The sequence below is a fragment of the Rhinoraja longicauda genome, chromosome 2, assembly GCF_053455715.1.
Source record: "Rhinoraja longicauda isolate Sanriku21f chromosome 2, sRhiLon1.1, whole genome shotgun sequence".
Classification (NCBI taxonomy): domain Eukaryota; kingdom Metazoa; phylum Chordata; class Chondrichthyes; order Rajiformes; family Arhynchobatidae; genus Rhinoraja; species Rhinoraja longicauda.
Window position 1 is genome coordinate 48145312 of NC_135954.1, and position 20947 is coordinate 48166258.

Sequence of the window (20947 nt, forward strand, 5' to 3'; positions counted from 1 at the left end):
GGGGTAGGGGTGACCTGTACAAAAGGGACGGGTTACACCTTAACAGCAGGAGGACCAACATTCTGGCAGGCAGGTTTGCTAGTGCTACACGTGAGAGGGTTTAAACTAAGTAGTGGGGGGGAGGGGTTGACAAATTGGGAATATGAAGATGGAGTTAAAGGGGAAGCGAATACAGGAGAAATTGCAAAGGACTCTCGAATAAATGGGAAGGAAAGTTCTAGATGGGATAAGAAAGTAAGGTCAGGGCCAATGGTAACCAGTGTGAGAGGGGAGGTGAATACCGAAGTTAAAGTGTTGTATTTAAATGCGCAAAGTAAGACAGACAGGTGGGCAGAGGGGGTGGGGTCGCTCTGTTGGTAAGGAATGATATTCACTCCCTTGCAAGGGGTGACAGAATCAGGAGATGTAGAATCAGTATGGATAGAAATGAGGAATTGTAAGGGAAAAAGACCCTAATGGGAGTTATCTACATGCCCCCGAACAGTAGCCTCGACATAGGTTGGAAGTTAAATCAAGAGCTAAAATTGGCATGTCGCAAATGTAATGCTATGGTGGTTATGGGAGATTTCAACATGCAGGTAGACTGGGAAAATCAGGTTGGTACTGGACCCCAGGAAAGGGAGTTTGTGGAGTGCCTCCGGGATGGATTCTTAGAACAGCTTGTACTGGAGCCTACCAGGGAGAAGGCAATTCTGGACTTAGTGTTGTGTAATGAACCTTGATCTGATCAGGGAACTCAAGGTAAAAGAGCCAATAAGAGGCAGTGATCATAATATAATAATGTTTTACTCTACAAATTGAGAGGGAGAAGGGAAAATCGGAAGTGTCAGTATTAGAGTATAGCAAACGGGATTACAGAGGCATGAGGCAGGAGCTGGCCAGAATTGACTGGAAGGAGGCCCTAGCAGGGAAGACGGTGGAACAGCAATGGCAGGTATTCCTGGGAATAATGCAGAAGTTGTAAGATCAGTTTATCCCAAAGAGGAGGAAAGATTCTAAGGGGAGTAAGAGGCACCCGTGGCTGACAAGGGAAGTCAAGGACAGCATAAAAATAAAAGAGAAGGGCGGCACGGTGGCGCAGCGGTAGAGTTGCTGCCTTACAGCGAATGCAGCGCCGGAGACTCAGGTTCGATCCTGACTACGGGCACCGTCTGTACGGAGTTTGTACGTTCTCCCCGTGACCTGCGTGGGTTTTCTCCGAGATCTTCGGTTTCCTCCCATACTCCAAAGACGTACAGGTATGTAGGTTAATTGGCTGGGCAAATGTAAAAATTGTCCCTAGTTGGTGTAGGATAGTGTTAATGTGCGGGGATCGCTGGGGGGCGCGGACCTGGTGGGCCGAAGGGCCTGTTTCTGCGCTGTATCTCTAAATCTAAATCTAAAAATCTAAGTATAACATAGCAAAGAAGAGTGGGAAGCCAGAGGATTGGGACTCTTTTAAAGAGCAACAGAAGATAACTAAAAAGGCAATACGGGGAGAAAAGATGAGGTACGAGGGTAAGCTAGCCAATAATATAAAGGAGGATAGTAAAAGCTTCTTTAGGTATGTGAAGAGGAGAAAAATAGTCAAGGCAAATGTGGGTCCCTTGAAGACAGAAGCAGGGGAATCTATTATGGGGAACAAGGAAATGGCAGACGAGTTGAACCGGTACTTTGGATCTGTCTTCACTAAGGAAGATACAAACAATCTCCCAGATGTTCTAGTGGCCAGAGATCCTAGGGTGACGGAGGAACTGAAGGAAATTCACATTAGGCAGGAAATGGTGTTGGGTATACTGATGGGACTGAAGGCTGATAAATCGCCAGGGCCTGATGGTCTGCATCCCAGAGTACTTAAGGAGATGGCTCGAGAAATCGTGGACGCATTGGTGATCATTTTCCAATGTTCTATAGATTCAGGATCAGTTTCTGTGGATTGGAGGGTAGCTAATGTTATCCCACTTTTTAAGAAAGGAGGGAGAGAGAAAACGGGAAATTATAGAGCACTTAGTCTGACATCAGTGGTGGGGAAGATGCTGGAGTCAATTATAAAAGACGAAATTACGGAGCATTTGGATAGCAGTAACAGGATCGTTCCGAGTCAGCATGGATTTACAAAGGGGAAATCATGCTTGACTAATCTTCTGGAATTTTTTGAGGATGTAACTAGGAAAATTGACAGGGGAGAGCCGGTGGATGTACTGTACCTTGACATTCAGAAAGCCTTTGACAAGGTCCCACATAGGCGATTAGTGCGCAAAATTAGAGCACATGGTATTAGGGGGAGGGTACTGACATGGATAGAAAATTGGTTGGCAGACAGAAAGCAAAGAGTGGGGATAAATGGGTCCCTTTTATGGGAGGCATAAGTCCCAGAATGGCAAGCAGTGACTAGTGGGGTACCGCAAGGCTCGGTGCTGGGACCGCAGCTATTTACAATATACATTAATGACTTGGATGAAGGGATAAAAACTACCATTAGCAAATTTGCAGATGATACAAAGCTGGGTGGCAGTGTGAACTGTGAGGAAGATGCTATGAGGTTGTAGGGTGACTTGGACAGGTTGTGTGAGTGGGCAAATGCATGGCAGATGCAGTTTAATGTGGATAAGTGTGAGGTTATCCACTTTGGTGGTAAGAATAGTAAGGCATATTATTATCTGAATGGTGTCAAGTTAGGAAAAGGGGACATACAACGAGATCTGGGTGTCCTCGTGCATCAGTCACTGAAAGGAAGCATGCAGGTACAGCAGGCAGTGAAGAAAGCCAATGGAATGTTGGCCTTCATAACAAGAGGAGTTGAGTATAGGAGCAAAGAGGTCCTTCTGCAGTTGTACAGGGCCCTAGTGAGACCGCACCTGGAGAACTGTGTGCAGTTTTGGTCTCCAGATTTGAGGAAGGATATTCTTGCTATTGAGAGCGTGCAGCGTAGGTTTACTAGGTTAATTCCCGAAATGGCGGGACTGTCGTATGTTGAAAGACTGGAGTGACTAGGCTTGTATACACTGGAATTTAGAAGGATGAGAGGGGATCTTATTGAAACATATAAGATTATTAAGGGGTTGGACACGTTAGAGGCAGGAAACATGTTCCCAATGTTGGGGGAGTCCAGAACCAGGGGCCACAGTTTAAGAATAAGGGGTAGGTCATTTGGAACGGAGATGAGGAAAAACTTTTTCAGTCAGAGAGTTGTAAATCTGTGGAATTCTCTGCCTCAGAAGGCAGTGGAGGCCAATTCTCTGAATGCATTCAAGAGAGAGCTAGATAGAGCCCTTAAGGATAGCGGAGTTAGGGGTTACAGGGAGAAGGCAGGAACGGGGTACTGATTGAGAATGATCAGCCATGATCACATTGAATGGTGGTGCTGGCTCGAAGGGCTGAATGGCCTACTCCTGCACCTATTGTCTATTGTTTCCCCAGGAACTGATTCTCTACCCATTCCCTTCAGCTTTCCCCAGATTTCACTAGTCACCTGCACAATAGGCACAATTTACAGTGGTCAATTGAACTCCCAAACCACATGTTTTTAGGATGTGGAAGGAAACTGGAGCAGCCTGGGGAGGGGGGGGGACCCACTAAATCTCAGAGAGAATGTGCAATCTTCAGAGACTGCATTACCCCCAATTATATGTTGTGTCCTCCTACTTGGGTAATTAACATAATTTTCTTTTGTTTAGTTTAGTTGACAGATACAGCGCGGAAACAGGCCCTTTGGTCCACCGAGTCCGTGGCGACCAGCAATCCCCGCACAGTAACACTATCCTACACACTAGGGATAATTTACAATTTTACCAAGCCAATTAACCGGCCAACCTGTATGTTTTTGGAGTGTGAGAGGAAACCAGATCACCAGGAGAAAACTCACGCAGGTCAAGGGGAGAACGTACAAACTCCATACGGACAGCACCCGTAGTCAGGATCGAACTCAGGCCTCTGGTGCTGCAAGGCAACAACTCTTCCACTGCGCTACCTATGTCCTAAATAATAGAATACCATCCTCCCAAATAAAATTGAATAATATTTACCCCTTGTATTTTTTGGGGGCTTTGATGGCAGGATCAGCATTTATTGCCCATCCCTGAATAGATTTCAAGGCTATTGTGGAGAACATAGGACCACATTATTGTGGTTCTGGCCTTGCACTTGGGTAAGAATGGTAGATTTCTTCTTCTGGTCATTAGTGAACAAGATGATTTTTATATAAATCCGGCAGTTTTGTGGTCATTTAAAAAAAAATTCTAGATTGCTAACTGAATTTAGATTTTACAATTGCCACAGTGAAATTTGAACTCTGGTCTCAGGATTGTTAGTCTAAACCTCAACATAAATAGTTTGTTATATTAACTACTGCATCACCACGTTAATGTCTTCTTGCTTTGGTAATTGATGAGAAAGCATTCTATTCATACTTACTGAGATGAGTTATGACTGAAAGAGGAGTTCTTCAGAAAATTATTTGACCCCTGAAATTATTAAAAGAAAACAATTTAGTTTCTGGCAGTTAAAAAAAAGAAAAAGTTAAACACATCCAATATGACTGAGGAAAGGTCATTGACCTGAAACGTTAATTCTGTTTCTGACTCCATAGATGCTGGTTGAATTGCTGAGTGCACTTTTTTTTAAATTACTCCAGTTACTCCAGCATTTTGTGATACCTTTTTTTAAATTACGTTCACTCTGCACAATACTCTGACAATTGACTCAAAAGGCATCGAATCTGAGCTGTTCTAAAAATGCCTAATATTGAAAGTATTATAATTTAAAATGATGTAGCTGATTATCATTTATATAAAAGAGACAAGAAAAAAATTAAAATGTTGACAATAACTTGCAAGCAGTCCATCCATCAGAGATTACAAAACAACTTTCTAAGATTCATTGAGAGGTCCCAGACCCGAAAAATCAACAATTATTTTTTCCACAGTTGTTGCTGAGAGTCTCCAACATATTATGTTTTTATTGAAGATTACCTTTGACTTTTTGATTTTATTACCATCAGCATGGTAACGCCTGCATTGTAGACTGATTGAAAAAAACTCAATTACTCTCTAGGTTAAGTTGTCAGCTTTACAGAAATAGAAGCACTTTGAAAGTCAAATGCACAAGGAATCCAACAAAGCAGAAGACTGCACGATGAAAACAATGTACTCTGGACGATGTCTGATTTTGGAAAGACAGAGGGGATTTGCTCAGCCAATTTGGGATTATAAATAGCAAGAGCATGTAGAAAAGGAGCAATCCAGCAGTCGTAATTAAAAGACTGATGTAGTAGAAGCAAACTACCTTTCAACTCAGCAGGAACAAAGGCTCATGAGCAACATTGCAAAAGGTAATGAGGAAAGATTTAAAGCCGTATATGTAGGGGGAGGGTGGGCAGATTATTAGCTCCAGATGTGACTGTTCCTATCAGAAAAGGTAGACAAGGGAGTATGGGATCACAGTGAAATAAAATTGAAATGGAGACCAGGAATAAGTCTGGAAATGGGGGAGGGGAAAGAAATGGAAGATAGTTTCAAGAGAGACTACGGAGCAGAAAAGAGGAGATTCAAGAAACAACCATCAAGAGTAGTTAGTGAAGGAGGCTCATGGCACACAGGCCTTCATCAGTCAGGGAATTGATAAAGAAATATGAATGCAATATTACAGTTGTACAAAACATTGAAGAAGCCGCACTTGGGAGCCTGTGAACAGTTTAGATCACCCAGCTGTAGGAAAGATACCATGAAGCTGGAAAGAGTGCCGAGAAGATTTGCACTAATGTTGCCAGAATTCGAGAGACTGAGTTATACGGAAAGTTGGGTAAGCTAGGAATTTGTTTCCGCAGTGCAGGAGGTTGAGGGGTGATCTCATAGGGCTGTATAAAATCATGAGCCGCAGAAATTGGGTGGATGCACAGTCTTTTTTTTGAGCGTTGGGGAATCAGGAATTTGAAAACATAGGTTTTAGGTGAGAGGTGAAAGATTTAATAGGAACCTGAGGAGCAACCTTCCTCACACAGAGGGTGTTACGTGGTACGGGTAATACAAGATGCCTCATGAAGTGGTTGAGGCAGGTACAATAAAAACTTTTGAAGACATTTAGACAGGTGCATGAGGGATGTGGATCAAACGCAGGCTAATGGGACTTGCTTAGACGAGCAACTTGGTCATCAAAGGTGAGTTGACCGAAGGGTCTGTTGACTTTATGACTATAAATGTGAAAAGCGTGTCCACAGAATTATTATTTTTGCTTTCAGAGATACCAAGTGAATACACACAATAAATTGCTATCCATCTGAAATAGGAACTTCTGAAAGCACTCATTCAATATTCCAGAAAAGCAATTCAGGGCAGATATCTTGTGGGGCAAAACTCTGCGCACCAAGCCAACAAACCCTGCACAATGGGAACAACATACAAGCTCCGTCTTATTTCCTGTTAGATTTCCCCTCAATCTTTTTAAAGAAGAAATAGAATACTATCTTTTCAAAATCACTGTTTCACAACTTGTAATCTGGCAATGACTTCAGAAGAGGGATGAACATCAGAAAAATATTTTCACCAGCTTGTGCCGTGCACCATATTTAATTTCACTACAGAGTTTCATTTCCTCTAACAAATTAGGATTTAACAAAGAAGTTCCTGCCTGAATAGTTAAACATGCCAAATTGATATTCAATGATTTTGATGAAATATGTCGAGACGCGTTCTGGAACAACTCAAAATTCCATCTGTTTGTGCCTATTAAAGGGTGAAATGTTCAGTATTGTTTATTGGAGGATCACACAAAAAGGTAGGAGGACAGGTAACTGGAAGCTTGGCCAAAGAAATACGTTTTAAGCAGTTTCATGTTGAACAGATATTAGGGTTGTGAAGGAACTAGGTAAGAGAGAGATTTGAATCAATGGAGCACAGAGTTGCAGATCTGTTCCATAAAGTTAACACCCAGGTGGAAATGTTGTAAGTTGGCCCACCTGCACCAATGAATAGTTATCCAACTGATGTTGATCTTGTTGTGAATTTTACCATTTATTCAGTCTTAATCTGTAAACAATGTTCTGCTGTGCTGTGTCTTTCATGTACATAACACAAAGTAAAGGATGAATCAACTCTTTATTTTGCAAGAAAGCTTCATAGCCAAAGTGAACAGCAGATGATTACATCAATGGACCGTTTTGCAGCTTGCCCTTTATGTTCTTTCAGACAATGCATTTGTTTATAACATAGCTAATATCAGCCAGATAAAAAGCACATCAATGTTACAATACATTTTCTATTTCTCCTTCCACCTGATAACGATAGCTGTTCAGACATTATACACCCAAATTCCATGGCTGAGCCAGGTAACCACCTATATTCACCGCCATATACCTAAAATTTCCGGAGGACATGGTGAATCTTTGCATTCTCCCATTCACCTTCAGAGTCATTATAGAAGACCAAGTCCCAAAGCTAAACATGCTCTCCTCTCCTTATTACGCTGCAGTAATCCGTGATGACTAATGGTTGATCACATGGTCTGTCTTCATCATATGATCTGCCTCACTGTCGCTATTCTTAATTGGGGCAGGCGCAGAACAGTGAAGAAATATAATTGACTTACCCACTCCTTTTTAAAACTCATAATTTCTTTCTTCTCTAAACTTTAAAATACTATTCCACCGTGGTCATTTAAACTATGAAGAGTAAATTAAATCATTTATTGCCTCACAGTAAGCAAGACCAAGGACCTAGTTATCGACTTCAGGAAGCGTGGTGGAGTACATGTCCCAATCAGCATCTATGGCACCGAAGTGCAAATGGTTGACAGCCTTTGGCCCAACTTGCCCCCACCGACCAACATGTCCCATCTCCACCAGTCCCACCTGCCTGCATTTGGCCCATATCACTCTTAACGTATCCTATCCATGTACCTATCCAAATGTTTTTAAAATGGTGCGATGGTACTTGCCTCAACTACCTCCTCTGGCAGCTCGTAAATTATGTATGGCAGAAACTTAACTCAAGAGCAATCAGGAATTTAGCACTGCCGCAAATGGAACGCTGTGTTCATGTGGCTCCATTCTGACAAATGCAAGTCAATGAGGTGTCATGAGGTGTTAAATTCAGAACATAGCGAGGGATTAAGTTGCATGTGCTGCATTCCTTTCCCAATTGTGTAAATTGACTAACTGTAATGAATTTAGCAGTGGCACCAACCATGTCCAATCCAGGCACGCATCCAGGTCTAGGCTGATCTAGGCTGAGATCTTTTTTTTAAACATTGCCACAGAACAGCATGAAATTGAATGTGTGTTCTACATCTGTTAACAACTCCTTTCCTTCGTGTTTGTGTGACATGGTCCTATTCACTGCAGGGATTTAAAAATCAAAATCCAGAATCAGGATATCTCCACTCAGGAAGTTCTTTGTGCTTTAAGATTCTGTGGGAGAACACTTTTTGACTGTACATTTAATTAGCCCCCCCCCGAGTTGAACATGTGCTGTATGGGAGATTGTGTGCTCTGTTCAAGGTCTGTCTGATTGAAGGACTAGCGCACAGCAGATAAGCTGTCTGTCCTTGGGTTGGTGACGTGAAGGACAAGGTGGTGACCAGGGCGGAGCATAGGGTGGCAGCAAGGGAGGGGGCAAGTGTGTATAGAAACTTCCTACATGGTGGCGCAGCAGTAGAGTTGCTGCCTTCCAACGCCAGAGATCCGGGTTCAATCCTGACTACAGGTGCTGTCTGCATGGAGTTTTTACTGTACGTTCTCCCCATGACCTGTGTGGGTTTTCTCCAGGTGCTCCGGTTTCCTCCCACACTCCAAAGACGTACAGGTTTGTAGGCTAATTTGTTTGGTAAAATTGTACATTTTATCCTAGTGTGCGTAGTATGGTGTTAGTGTGCGGGGATCGCTGGTCGACGCGGACTCAGTGGGCTGAAGGACATGTTTCCGCGCTTAAGTTAAGTTTAGAGAGCAGCAGCTGAATGCATCGGGTGGTTCTACTTCTTCTTGGTGGCAGACACTAAATTCCTTCGCCTCAGAGGCCAACAATCGAATCCTGGCATCTTAGCCCCCACAACACTGAATAAGGCTGTGAAGTCTACTGTTGTCCTAAACACCTTTAATCCTCCTCTTTCTAACTTCAGCAACATCCTTCTATTTGTTCAATTCACTGCTAAAAGATATAACTGTTTACAAATGAGGTTCCTAAATGAGAAGGGAAATCCAGTATGGCAGACATGGTCAGTAGACCTTGTAATAGTTAATTTCCTCAGATAAAGGTGATTTTGGATTGAGCCCACATGATTTGTGCACTCCCATACAAAAACTCCACTCCTTAAAGGCCCAGCGGCCTACCCAGTCAGTCAGTCAGTCCTGATGCAATGCCTTGACGTGAAATATTGACCACCCCTTTACCTGCACAGACACTGCCCGACCCTCCGAGTTTCTCCAATAGTAAACTGGAGTCGTAAGGAACGGCAGAGGCTGGAATCTTGCGCAAATCACAAAGTGCTAGAGGAACTGAGCAGGGCAGACGGCATCTGTGGAGAGAATGGAGAGGCGACGTTTTGGGTCGGGACCCACCTTCAGACTGATTCATCTGGTTGGGGTCGAATTGGAGGCCTCGAAACAGACCTCGTAGCTATGTGGGACAAGACGGCAGTGCAGGCAAGTTCTGAAGATAAACATGGGGCTGCAATAACAAGTCTCGGTCAGACCATGGTTGAACACCAGGAATCAGAGAGGGGGAGCAGTGAGAGAGAGTCTCACAGAACTCCCAGAGAGGAAGATAATTTCTGAAGTACTTATGAAGGCTGAATCGGTCTGAAGAAAGGTCCCAACCTGAAACATCATCTGTCCAATCCCAGGTTAGGCAACATCTGAATAGGTCAGATGTTGCCTGACCTATTCAGTTCCTTCAGCACTTTCTGTTGCGAGATCCTCTTGCAGTTTGTTTTTTTGCTCCAGATTCTAGCATCTGCAGTCTCTCATATCAACAAATTATATGTGTTGAAACCTGATGGACATCATGATATTTTCACCTTCTTGTGATTGGGGCATGGCAATCATTTTGTCCTCATTTTCAAATGGCGATTAATTTAAGCCCAATAGAATATGCATTACATTCTTTACCATTTCATCCTATGATTAGCTGATAAATTAAAATTTGTTTTTCTTTGTTGTGCAGGATCCTTGTAAGTACTCTCTGATTCCCAACACATAATGCACTGTGAAATTTATCTTCAGCTTGGCCCATGATACATGGCACAGTGGCACAGCGGTAGAGTTGCTGCCAGAGACCCAGGTTCAATCCTGACTACAGGTAGTAGGTTAATTGACTGGGTAAATGTAAAAAATGTCCCTAGTGTGTGTAGGATAGTGTTCATGTGCGGGGATCGGTGGGCGGCGCGGACTCGGTGGGCCGAAGGGCCTGTTTCCACGCTGTATCTCTAAATCTAAAAAAAAAACTAAATCTGTATGGAGTTTACACATTCTCCCTTGACTGCATGGGTTTTCTCCGGGTGCCCTGGTTTCCTCCCATATTCCAAAGACGTGCAGGTATAGACAATAGACAATAGACAATAGGTGCAGGAGTAGGCCATTCAGCCCTTCGAGCCAGCACCGCCATTCACTGCGATCATGGCTGATCACTCTCAATCAGTACCCCGTTCCTGCCTTCTCCCCATACCCCCTCACTCCGCTATCCTTAAGAGCTCTATCCAGCTCTCTCTTGAAAGCATCCAACGAACTGGCCTCCACTGCCTTCTGAGGCAGAGAATTCCACACCTTCACCACTCTCTGACTGAAAAAGTTCTTCCTCATCTCCGTTCTAAATGGCCTACCCCTTATTCTTAAACTGTGGCCTCTTGTTCTGGACTCCCCCAACATTGGGAACATGTTTCCTGCCTCTAATGTGTCCAATCCCCTAATTATCTTATATGTTTCAATAAGATCCCCCCTCATCCTTCTAAATTCCAGTGTATACAAGCCTAATTGCTCCAGCCTTTCAACATACGACAGTCCCGCCATTCCGGGAATTAACCTAGTGAACCTACGCTGCACGCCCTCAATAGCAAGAATATCCTTCCTCAAATTTGGAGACCAAAACTGCACATAGTACTCCAGGTGCGGTCTCACCAGGGCCCGGTACAACTGTAGAAGGACCTATTTGCTCCTATACTCAACTCCTCTTGTTATGAAGGCCAACATTCCATTTGCTTTCCTCACTGCCTGCTGTACCTGCATGCTTCCTTTCAGTGACTGATGCACTAGGACACACAGATCTCGTTGAACATCCCCTCTTCCTAACTTGACACCATTCAGATAATAATCTGCCTTTCTATTCTTACTTCCAAAGTGAATAACCTCACACTTATCTACATTAAACTGCATCTGCCATGTATCCGCCCATTCACACAACCTGTCCAAGTCACCCTGCAGCCTTATTGCATCTTCCTCACAATTCACACTACCCCCCAGCTTAGTATCATCTGCAAATTTGCTAATGGTACTTTTAATCCCTTCATCTAAGTCATTAATGTATATCGTAAATAGCTGGGGTCCCAGCACCGAACCTTGCGGTACTCCACTGGTCACTGCCTGCCATTCCGATTGGTGAGTTGTTCCTATTGTGTGGGATAGAACTAGTGTCTGGGTGGTAATTGATCAGCACGGACTCGATGGGCTGAAGGGCCTGTTTCCACGCTGAATCTCTAAACTAAACCAAACTAATGAAAGACCCCATAATGACTACTTGGTAACTACTCACCACCTCTTCAAATTGCCTGCAGAATCCATCCTCAGTTTATTAATATTGCGTGGCATAGAAACAGACTGTTTCTAGCCAGACAGAATCTGTCTGAGAACTGCCATCAATAAAAATGTTTCTTTCCTTGGATGAAGTCATGTCTGCATTCAATAGGGCCAACTCTCCCTATTTTCCACTTTCCTCTGAAATTTTAATAGGTGAGAATACATAGTTCTAGTCTAACTGAAGCCAAGTTTCTATTAAGGTGATTGCCTCTCCATTCTACATTAAAGAAACTACTTTTGATTTATGTTTTGAAGTTTTACAAAGTCACAAAGGAACATTCAAATCCTGATCTGCAATGACTTATTTGCTTAATTTTCTTACTCTCATCTTTTCTTTCCGCATCCATGTTTTAGCTTCTTTTCTATCTATCATTATTTTTCTCCATGATCCTACAAATTGTTATTAAGCCGTTTGGCTGCTTGTGCTCATGACAAAATTAAGCAAGCAAACCTTTGATTCAACTTTCATTATTCTATCGTGTGCAAAACACAAACAGCTGGTTCAGGTCGTTGGTCTGCTGATGATTGTCCAAGGAGCGGGAGGTTTTCCTCTCGTACCTGGTGATTTCTTGCAAGCCCTTCCACACTGAAGACGAGTCATTAGCTGAGAACTCCTTAACTTCTCAGAGTACCTTTCCTTGGCAGCTCTGATTCCTCGTCTCAGCTTGTACTTGGCCTGCCTGTAGAGGTCTGTATCCCCGCTCCTGTAGGCCTCATCTTTAGACTGGTGGAGCTGTCTGAGTTCTGGTGTAAACCAGGGCTTGTCACTGTTGAACCTGATCCAAGTCCGAGTGGGAATGCAGCTGTCCTCACAAAAGCTGACACATGATGTCACGGTGTCTGTATATTCATCGAGGCTTGTGGTTACTTCCCTGAACACATTCCAATCAGTGCAGTCAAAACAGGACTGTAGGTTTTCAATGTCCTCGCTTGTCCACTTTTTCATTGTTCTGACCACAGGTTTAGCAGATTTTAGTTTCTGCCTGTAGGACGGAAAAAAGGTGAACCAAACAATGATCAGAGTTCCAGATCAGCACGGGGAACAGAGCAATATGCGTTCTTGATTGTAGTATAACAATGATCACGTGTTCTCTCCTCTCTGGTGGGGCAGGTAACGTGATGTCTGTATTTTAGATGCTCTCGGCTGAGGTTAGCCTTGTTAAAATCCTCCAAAACAATGACCATGGAGTCCGAGAAGTCACTCTCTACTCTCATTACCTGGTCAGCGAGTTGCGTTAGCGCCTCACGTACGCAGGCTTGGGGGGGGATGTAAACTCCAGCAAGAATAAAAAGTAAATTCCCTCGGAGAATAAAAGGGTTTGCAATTTATAAAAAAAGATTCCAGATTAGGAGAACAGAAGTTAGACGGTACCATGATGTCGCTGCACCAGCCCTGGTTAGTATAGAAGCACAGAGGGCGGCACGGTAGCGCAGCGGTAGAGTTGCTGCTTTACAGCGAATGCAGCGCCGGAGACTCAGGTTCGATCCTGACTACAGGTGCTGCACTGTAAGGAGTTTGTACGTTCTCCCCGTGACCTGCGTGGGTTTTCTCCGAGATCTTCGGTTTCCTCCCACACTCCAAAGACGTACAGGTATGTAGGTTAATTGGCTGGGTAAATGTAAAAATTGTCCCTAGTGGGTGTAGGATAGTGTTAATGTACGGGGATCGCTGGGCGGCACGGACTTGGTGGGCCGAAAAGGCCTGTTTCCGGCTGTATATATATGATATGATATGACATGATGATGACATTCCACCGCCTCTTGATTTCCCCGCTGCCTCCACTTCAGGGTCCGCTCTGTGTAGTTGAAAGCCAGCTAGTTGCAGCGCATTATCTGGGGTCGACTCACACAGCCAGGTCTCCAATGGAGCAGAATTGCGGGTGTGCCTGGGCATCCCCACCATTGCACATTGTTTATATATTTTTTTGTACCTGCTGGGCAATGCTGAGTATTGCCAGTTACCAAGTCATTGCCGATTTCCAATAGAATATATTATTTAATTTTCTTTATTCTATAATCTTTGGCATTACTGATTATGTGAAAACATGCTCAGTTTTCATCAAACAGGCACATTTGACCTACTTGCAATCTCTCTTCCTCTAAGATGCTGGAAAGTAAATCTTTTTTTGTATTCAACCACATGCGACAATTGTCATGTATGATTAAAAAATGACACAACATGCTGGAGTAACTCAGTAGTTCAGGCAACATCCCTGGACAACACAGATAGGTGACATTTTGAGCCAGGACCCTTCCTCAGACTCAGGTCTGGATGGGTATTCAGAGTCTGAAGAAGGGCCCCTACCCAAAACGTCACCAATCCATGTTCTCCAGAGATGCTGCCTGACCCGCTGAGTTATTCCAGCAAGTTTTGTATTTTTTAAAGTTTTCGTTCGTGTGTCAGACGACGTTCTGCCATCGCTTTGCCACAGCCAGTGCCATATCTATGCCATCGCTTTGCCACAGAGGCATATCTTTGCCACAGCCAGTGCCATATCTATGCCATATCTTTGCCACAGCCAGTGCCATATCTATGCCATATCTTTGCCACAGCCAGTGCCATATCTATGCCATATCTTTGCCACAGCCAGTGCCATATCTATGCCATCGCTTTGCCACAGCCAGTGCCATATCTATGCCTCTGCGGAGGTGTAGGGTTTCTCGGACTCCGATAAATGCAACTTTTATTTAGTAAACTAGCATTTGCAGTTCCTTGATTCTGCATCATGTTTGATTAACAGCAACAAATAACAGCTGGTTAATCTCACGTCAATAGTAGTCACAAAATCAAATTTAACAGCAGCTACAACAATTATTACTCCACAACACATCACTTGTTAAACTTATTTAAAAATGGAACTTGAAAGCAAAACAGTCCATAAGCCAGAAATCCAAAATAAAAACAGAAAAGGCTGAAGATGGTCAACAAGTGAGCAGCACTCATGAGGAAAGAAACTGTTAATGATTCATGTCAACGAGCTTTCATCAGGATTGATATCAAGGTCAGCAAGAAATGGCCAGATATTTAGTTGTTAAAAATATAATTCCCCCTTGTAAAACAAAATAAAATATTTTCTCATGACAAGATTAATTGAGAAACACTTAAAACAAAAGATCTGATTAGCAACAAGCAATGTTAATGAGAGGTAATCACATATTATAAGATGCCGCTACTTAGAATTGTCCTAAATATTTTGCCTGTTTATCATAATTGAAGTGGAGCCATTATGATTAATGCCAATTGCATGGGCAAATAGTTAAAACGATTTGACCACTCATTGTTTAATATGCAGGATCAGCAGGGATGGTGTGGTCATGGTGACTGTACAATGGAATAATTTAAATACAATAATAAAATGAAACATTGTCAGAGTAAAATTAATGTTCTTACTTATACATTGATTAATGGCAATAAACTGGTCCTGCATTACAATTAATTTTCAGTTTGTAATTTAAAACACAGCAAAATGAATCCAATTTGGCCACTGCTTCGGTTCACTAAAAGCATCTTTCAGAAAAGCGATTTTAAAAAAAATTCAAACCACCAGTGCAGGGGATCGTTTACCCTAGATATTGCACAACTCATACGAAAATGATATATCGACAAGAAAATTCCCTTCTGCAAGTACCTTGTGCTCAATCTCAATGCAGGTTTTCATTGGGACTATCACAATCAACTCAACATTTAAAAAATTCTGCATCTACAGGAAATTCCCTTTAGCAAGGCTCCTTCTGCTCAATATATTATAGATCTTTTTGGTTTTTACCATTTTGCTATTTACATGTCAGATCAAGAAGTTTTGAAACAATGATAATTTGTTCACAAGAAAATGCATTAAAGTTTGTTTAACATTTCTCAATGTAGGTGCTAAATGCTGGCAGGAAGGCAATTTTTATCACAGATGACCAAACTAAGTTTAATATTGCAGCCTAAACTCATTTTCTCTCCCCCTATAAAAATGAACCAAATTAAGATATATTAAACACACATGATTGGAGAGGATAATGATGGGAGGGGTGGGGGCGAAGGAGGCAGGAAATAAATGAGAGATATTACTTAGAGACAGTATAGAAAACCGTACTATAACATCTACACACATGCACAAACATGTTATTGAACAGATATGTCTTTAAAGAAGTCAGTTAGCTAACACTTGTATCACCATATTTTGATTCAAATCGCTCATGCTAACTCCATCACACAAATGAGCCCTTCATTTTTCTCAATCTAATCGCATTAATCTACAGAACTACCCCGTAAGGAGTCCAGGATCAGCACATTTTTTAATGACAAAGGCAATGTAGAACATGAATGACACTTCTAACAGTGCAGTGTCACGTTAAAATCCAATTAAATCTCCTATAGCTGTTCAAAATATTGTGGAAAATAAAGCAATTGGCCACACATATGAAAGCTCCTTGAAAAGAGCAGGAGTTTAAAAAGCTTAACATCAAAAGCAATTAAACATTGATTTGAGTTCCACAACTTCCCACCAAGCGCTCCCACCTAATAAATACAATCTGCGCAAAATCAATGGTCTAAGAAAAAAGCCTGTAACAACAATACTCGTGAAAATAGTCATAATAATAGAAAAGAAAATATCTTCTGCAGTCTGTTGCTGCTACAATAGAGAAGAGGCATTGGCTTTTGTTCAGACTTGTCACGTTACGCGTGAGTTAATACTGAAATCAAACATTACCTACCGGATTGTTTACATGACTTAGAAATGCATCAGAGTTATCGGGCTGTAAGAGAAAGAGAAGGGAGAATTCTGTAATATATTTGTATCATAAAATCCAATGTTATCATCCAATTGTGCTTGTCATAATAGAAGTCACTATTTGCATTGAAACTCTGTTGAGAAAAGCTCTCCGGAGAATCCACCTCATAATTTAGTCAGTTCTTGCAGTAGGATCTTCGCACACAGGTCATGTGTCACAGATAATGAATAATCCTCACTTACCATGAAATTTTACCCCGACTTGATCAGAGCAGAAGCAGCTCAAGGATCTTTGTCATCCTATCTCTAAATGTATCCCAAGGCACCAAGCAAAAGTGGAAACACAACAAGGCTGTTTGGCTGATGCACTTCATCTGCGTGACCTGAGAAAGGTTCAGAAGTTGCCCCTCCGACCGTTATGACAAGCCTGCAGATTAACTGAACTCGTGAGAATGCTGACCTGAAGCATGCCCTAGACTCGCTCTCAACTTTCCCCCACAAAACAGTTTCTTTTCAGGTCTTTCTTTCTGCCTGTGGCAAAGCAAGAAAAAAAATCTGTTCAGTTCCCCTTTCTGCTCATATCTCCAGCAACGCCCTTCACCAACATCATCCATGGATCTTCCCTCACATCATCTGTGGACGGCAACTCCTAAAAATGAAACTCAAGGCTGGACACTGAATTCTCTAAAATAAAAATAAAATCAAACTAAAAATAAATTCCTGCACTTTAGCAGACGTGTCCAATTACTTAAAAAATATTATATAATAGAAACAATAGATAGAAACAAAAAGCTGGAGTAACTCAGCGGGACAGGCAGCATCTCTAGAGAGAAGGAATGGGTGACTTTTCAGGTCGAGAACCTGCACTTTTGGTCAACACAAAGAAGGATTTGATGTTTACAATAAGTTTGCTGTGTCATTTTCCCCTCCCACCGCCTGCCCCCCCCCCCCCCCTCATCCTCCTCACACAAAATGTTTCACTGCCCACATGTCCAGAAATGTGACTTCTCTCATCTTTTTATTGACTATCAAACAGCAGATGGAACATCTACACATCCAGCTTGTGAGTCATCTCCAGGCACCGTGTTCCCTTTACTCCAAAACTAACAGCATGAACTCTTGCAGAAAGCACAGACTGCACTTTAACCTTGCCCAAATCACCACTTGATGAAGTGAAACGAATAAGTAAACGTAAACTTCACGCTACACGTCTCCATGGAAACAAACAGAGCAAAGTGCTTGCCTCTTCAGGGACAAGGACGTTGGATGCTTTCAAGAGAGAGCTGGATAGAGCTCTTAAGGATAGCGGAGTGAGGGGGTATGGGGAGAAGGCAGGAACGGGGTACTGATTGAGAGTGATCGAAGGGCTGAATGGCCTACTCCTGCACCTATTGTCTATTGTCTATTCATTCCCACATGGCTACCAGAAGATTAATAAAACGAGGGGTAAAAATGTCTTGGTGATGTATTTAACATACAAGCAGTGTGTCACAACTGCAGAACAAAAATATGAACAAGGAATATCAAGGATAAAAAAAGTAAATTTAAATTAAGGATTTAAATTGCTTCAATACGCAGTGTTATGGCATTAAAAGAATGCAATATTCAAAGTTTGTGTCATAATTTGAGCCTCAGAGACTCCATTACATTTCAGTTCGTGAATCTTACAGCTTCTAAAGAAAATACTGTAGGTATTACTATACTCTAGCTGTTTTCTATTTGTGAGTGCTACAAATCTGGGTTGGTTGGTTAATTGGACTCTGTAAAATGCCCCGAATGTGTAGGGGAGTGGATGTGAAAGTGAGATAACATAGAACTGGTGTGAACGGGTGACAAGATGGTTGGCGTGGCCTACACGGGCTGGAGGGTATGTTTCCATGTTGTATCACTAAAACTAAACTAAATTGCAGCCAGGTTTGCCTGGTGTTTGAGGAAGGTTCCGACCCGAAATGTTGCCTATTCCTTTTCTCCAGAGTTGCTGTCTGACCCACTCCAGCATTTTGTGTCTATCTTCGTAAGACCATAAATGATAGAAGCAGAATTAGGTGATTCGGTCGATCAAGTCTACTCCGCCATCAAATCATGGCTGATCTATCTCTCCTTCCTAACCCCATTCTCCTGCCTTCTACCTCTGACACCCATCTTGCCTGGTTCAATAGTCGGGATTCATTGGTGACTCCAGCCACAACACTGATTTCAATTTAGAGGCATAGAAAAACAGGTGCAGGTTTAGGCCATTCGGCCCTTCGAGCCAGCACCACCATTCAATATGATCATAGCTGATCATCAAAAAGCAGCATCCCGTTCCTGCTTTTTCCCCATATCCCCTGATTCCTTTAGACCTGAGCTAAATCTAACTCCCTCTTGAAAATATCCAGTGAATTGGCCTCCTCTGGGTGAAAAGGTTTTTCCTCATCTCAATCCTAAATGGCCTACCCCTTATTCTTAAACTGTGACCCTGGTTCTGGACTCCCCAACATCGGGAAGATTTTTCCTGCATCTAGCCTGTCCATTCCTTTAAGAATTTTATATGTTTCTATCTATGAGATCTCCTCTCATCCTTCTAAATTCCCATGAATACAAGCCCAGTCGACCCAATCTTTCATCATATGTCAGTCCTGCCATCCCGAGAATTAACTTGGTGAACATACACTGCACTCCCTCAATAGCAATAATGTCCTTCCTCAAATTAGGAGACCAAAATTGCACATAATACTCCAGTAGAGGGAAGAAAGCTGGAAAAGAAAGACAGGGGTGGGCTGAGCATGTCAAGTGATAGGCGGACACGGCTTACTTGGGTTTTGATGGGCAGATTATTGGAAATAGTACTACGTCTTGGGATATGGGTCGATGGATGGCTGACCTATCAGACTCAGCCATGCCATTCATCACAACTAGGAACCAAGCAGACCATGGCTATTCAGTTACAGGTGATGCTGCTGCAATCCTACTTCTACCCTCTTGTTTCATCTTAACACCCTAGCTAATTTGCTTACCCTCATGTTAAGAGTTACTCAAGGTAACTGTTATTGCTGACCGATTGGAGATTGGAGCTAAGAGTTCCCTTGCTTGCAAAGACTATATTGCGTGCATGCAGTGTATTTGAAATAGTAACATTTTCCAAGATGCCCCATAAGAGCATGGGCAAACAAAATATGACACCAAGGATAATCAGGAGAAATCATGACAGGTAAAAAGGTGATTTAAAGGAGATCTCAACTATTCAGTGAATACAGTCCCAGTGGTTGTATGAAGTCCATTTAGTACTTTGTAAATTCTGCCTCATTAGGCAGGTCTATTGTGTATTCTGTAGGTTGTATTAGGTGAGCAGTTGTCCACTTCAACCTTTGAATACACGATCAATGCTCAATTGGTCCGAAGTATAGAGTAATATTTTAAAATATGATCTCTGATGTTCAATCTGGTCTGCCACATAGTCATACCGCCGTGAGGGAGGTGGGGGGACCATCGTGAGGGGGGGGGGGGGGGTGGAACAACGGACAATGGGGAGGGAGGGAGAACAAAGGACAATGGGGACCTGGCGTGGGGGAACCGCTGTGAAGAGGGAGGGGGTGGGGGGGAACGAAAGGAGGAGCCAACGTGCTTCGTAGCTTTGTCAGCGCAGTAGGTGGTCACTATTTGTATACATTGGGAATACAAGCACAGAATTTCACTGTGTCTTGTCACACGTGACAATAACGTATTCCATTCCATACTTCGACATGAGCATTACATCCTTCCTGTTTATATGGACATCCAATTTATAAAAGAAGAAAGACGACAAGATGACCCCAGCCTAAATTAATCACGACAGCCTCTTTCTTGTTATTCTATTTCCAAAACTGGGTGGTCTGAGCAATCACAGTGTGGAGCACAAGAATAATGTTGAATATAGCATACAGATTTTGAATGTGTATCATTAAAAAAGTCCAAAAATAAAGAGAAAATATTGTATTAGGGTTTTAGCCAAAAGCTTCTGAATGGAATATTTTGAAATGTTAATTAGGGAATTGATGGTCAGATTAAAAGTGATAAACACTCAGTATAGAATTTGCAGCTGTATTCCAAGCCTAAAATTAGATTCCATCGAAGTCAACAAAAAAAGTCAAAAAAGCAGTCAAAAAAGCCTTGCGATGTATGCACAATATTGATTTTTGTAGTGTTAAATAGATGAAGGATTGATTATTTCTGGAATGGTGCACAATTACCAACAAGTCTAAACCAAATCTTGCCACTCTGGAAATTCGATCAGGCACTTCCCATCACAAATCACACTTACTGCAGAGGTGAACTTTTTGCATCAAGAACGCACAAATTGATGCCATTAGCTGTATACCATTTATTCCGAACATTGCTTGGAAAATCAGGTCGCCTAGTTCTGATGTGCGCCTGTGATCAGTCTCACAACTACTGTAGATGAACGACACAGTTTTTACAAATGTACAAATGAATGAACCTACCAGAGGAGGTT

The 20947-nt window shown here is 42.4% G+C and overlaps 1 protein-coding gene across 3 annotated transcripts in view; it reads right to left on the minus strand.

Moving 5' to 3' along the window:
* Positions 1-20947, minus strand: part of tns3 (tensin 3) — a 374519-nt gene that overhangs the window by 134925 nt on the left and 218647 nt on the right. For all 3 annotated transcript variants that reach the window (XM_078418541.1, XM_078418534.1, XM_078418548.1), the window contains exons 5-6: positions 16460-16501; positions 4393-4442 (exon numbers count right to left, since the gene is read on the minus strand). In XM_078418541.1, coding sequence (XP_078274667.1) covers positions 4393-4442; positions 16460-16501 — 92 coding nt within the window. The remainder of the gene's footprint in view (positions 1-4392; positions 4443-16459; positions 16502-20947) is intronic.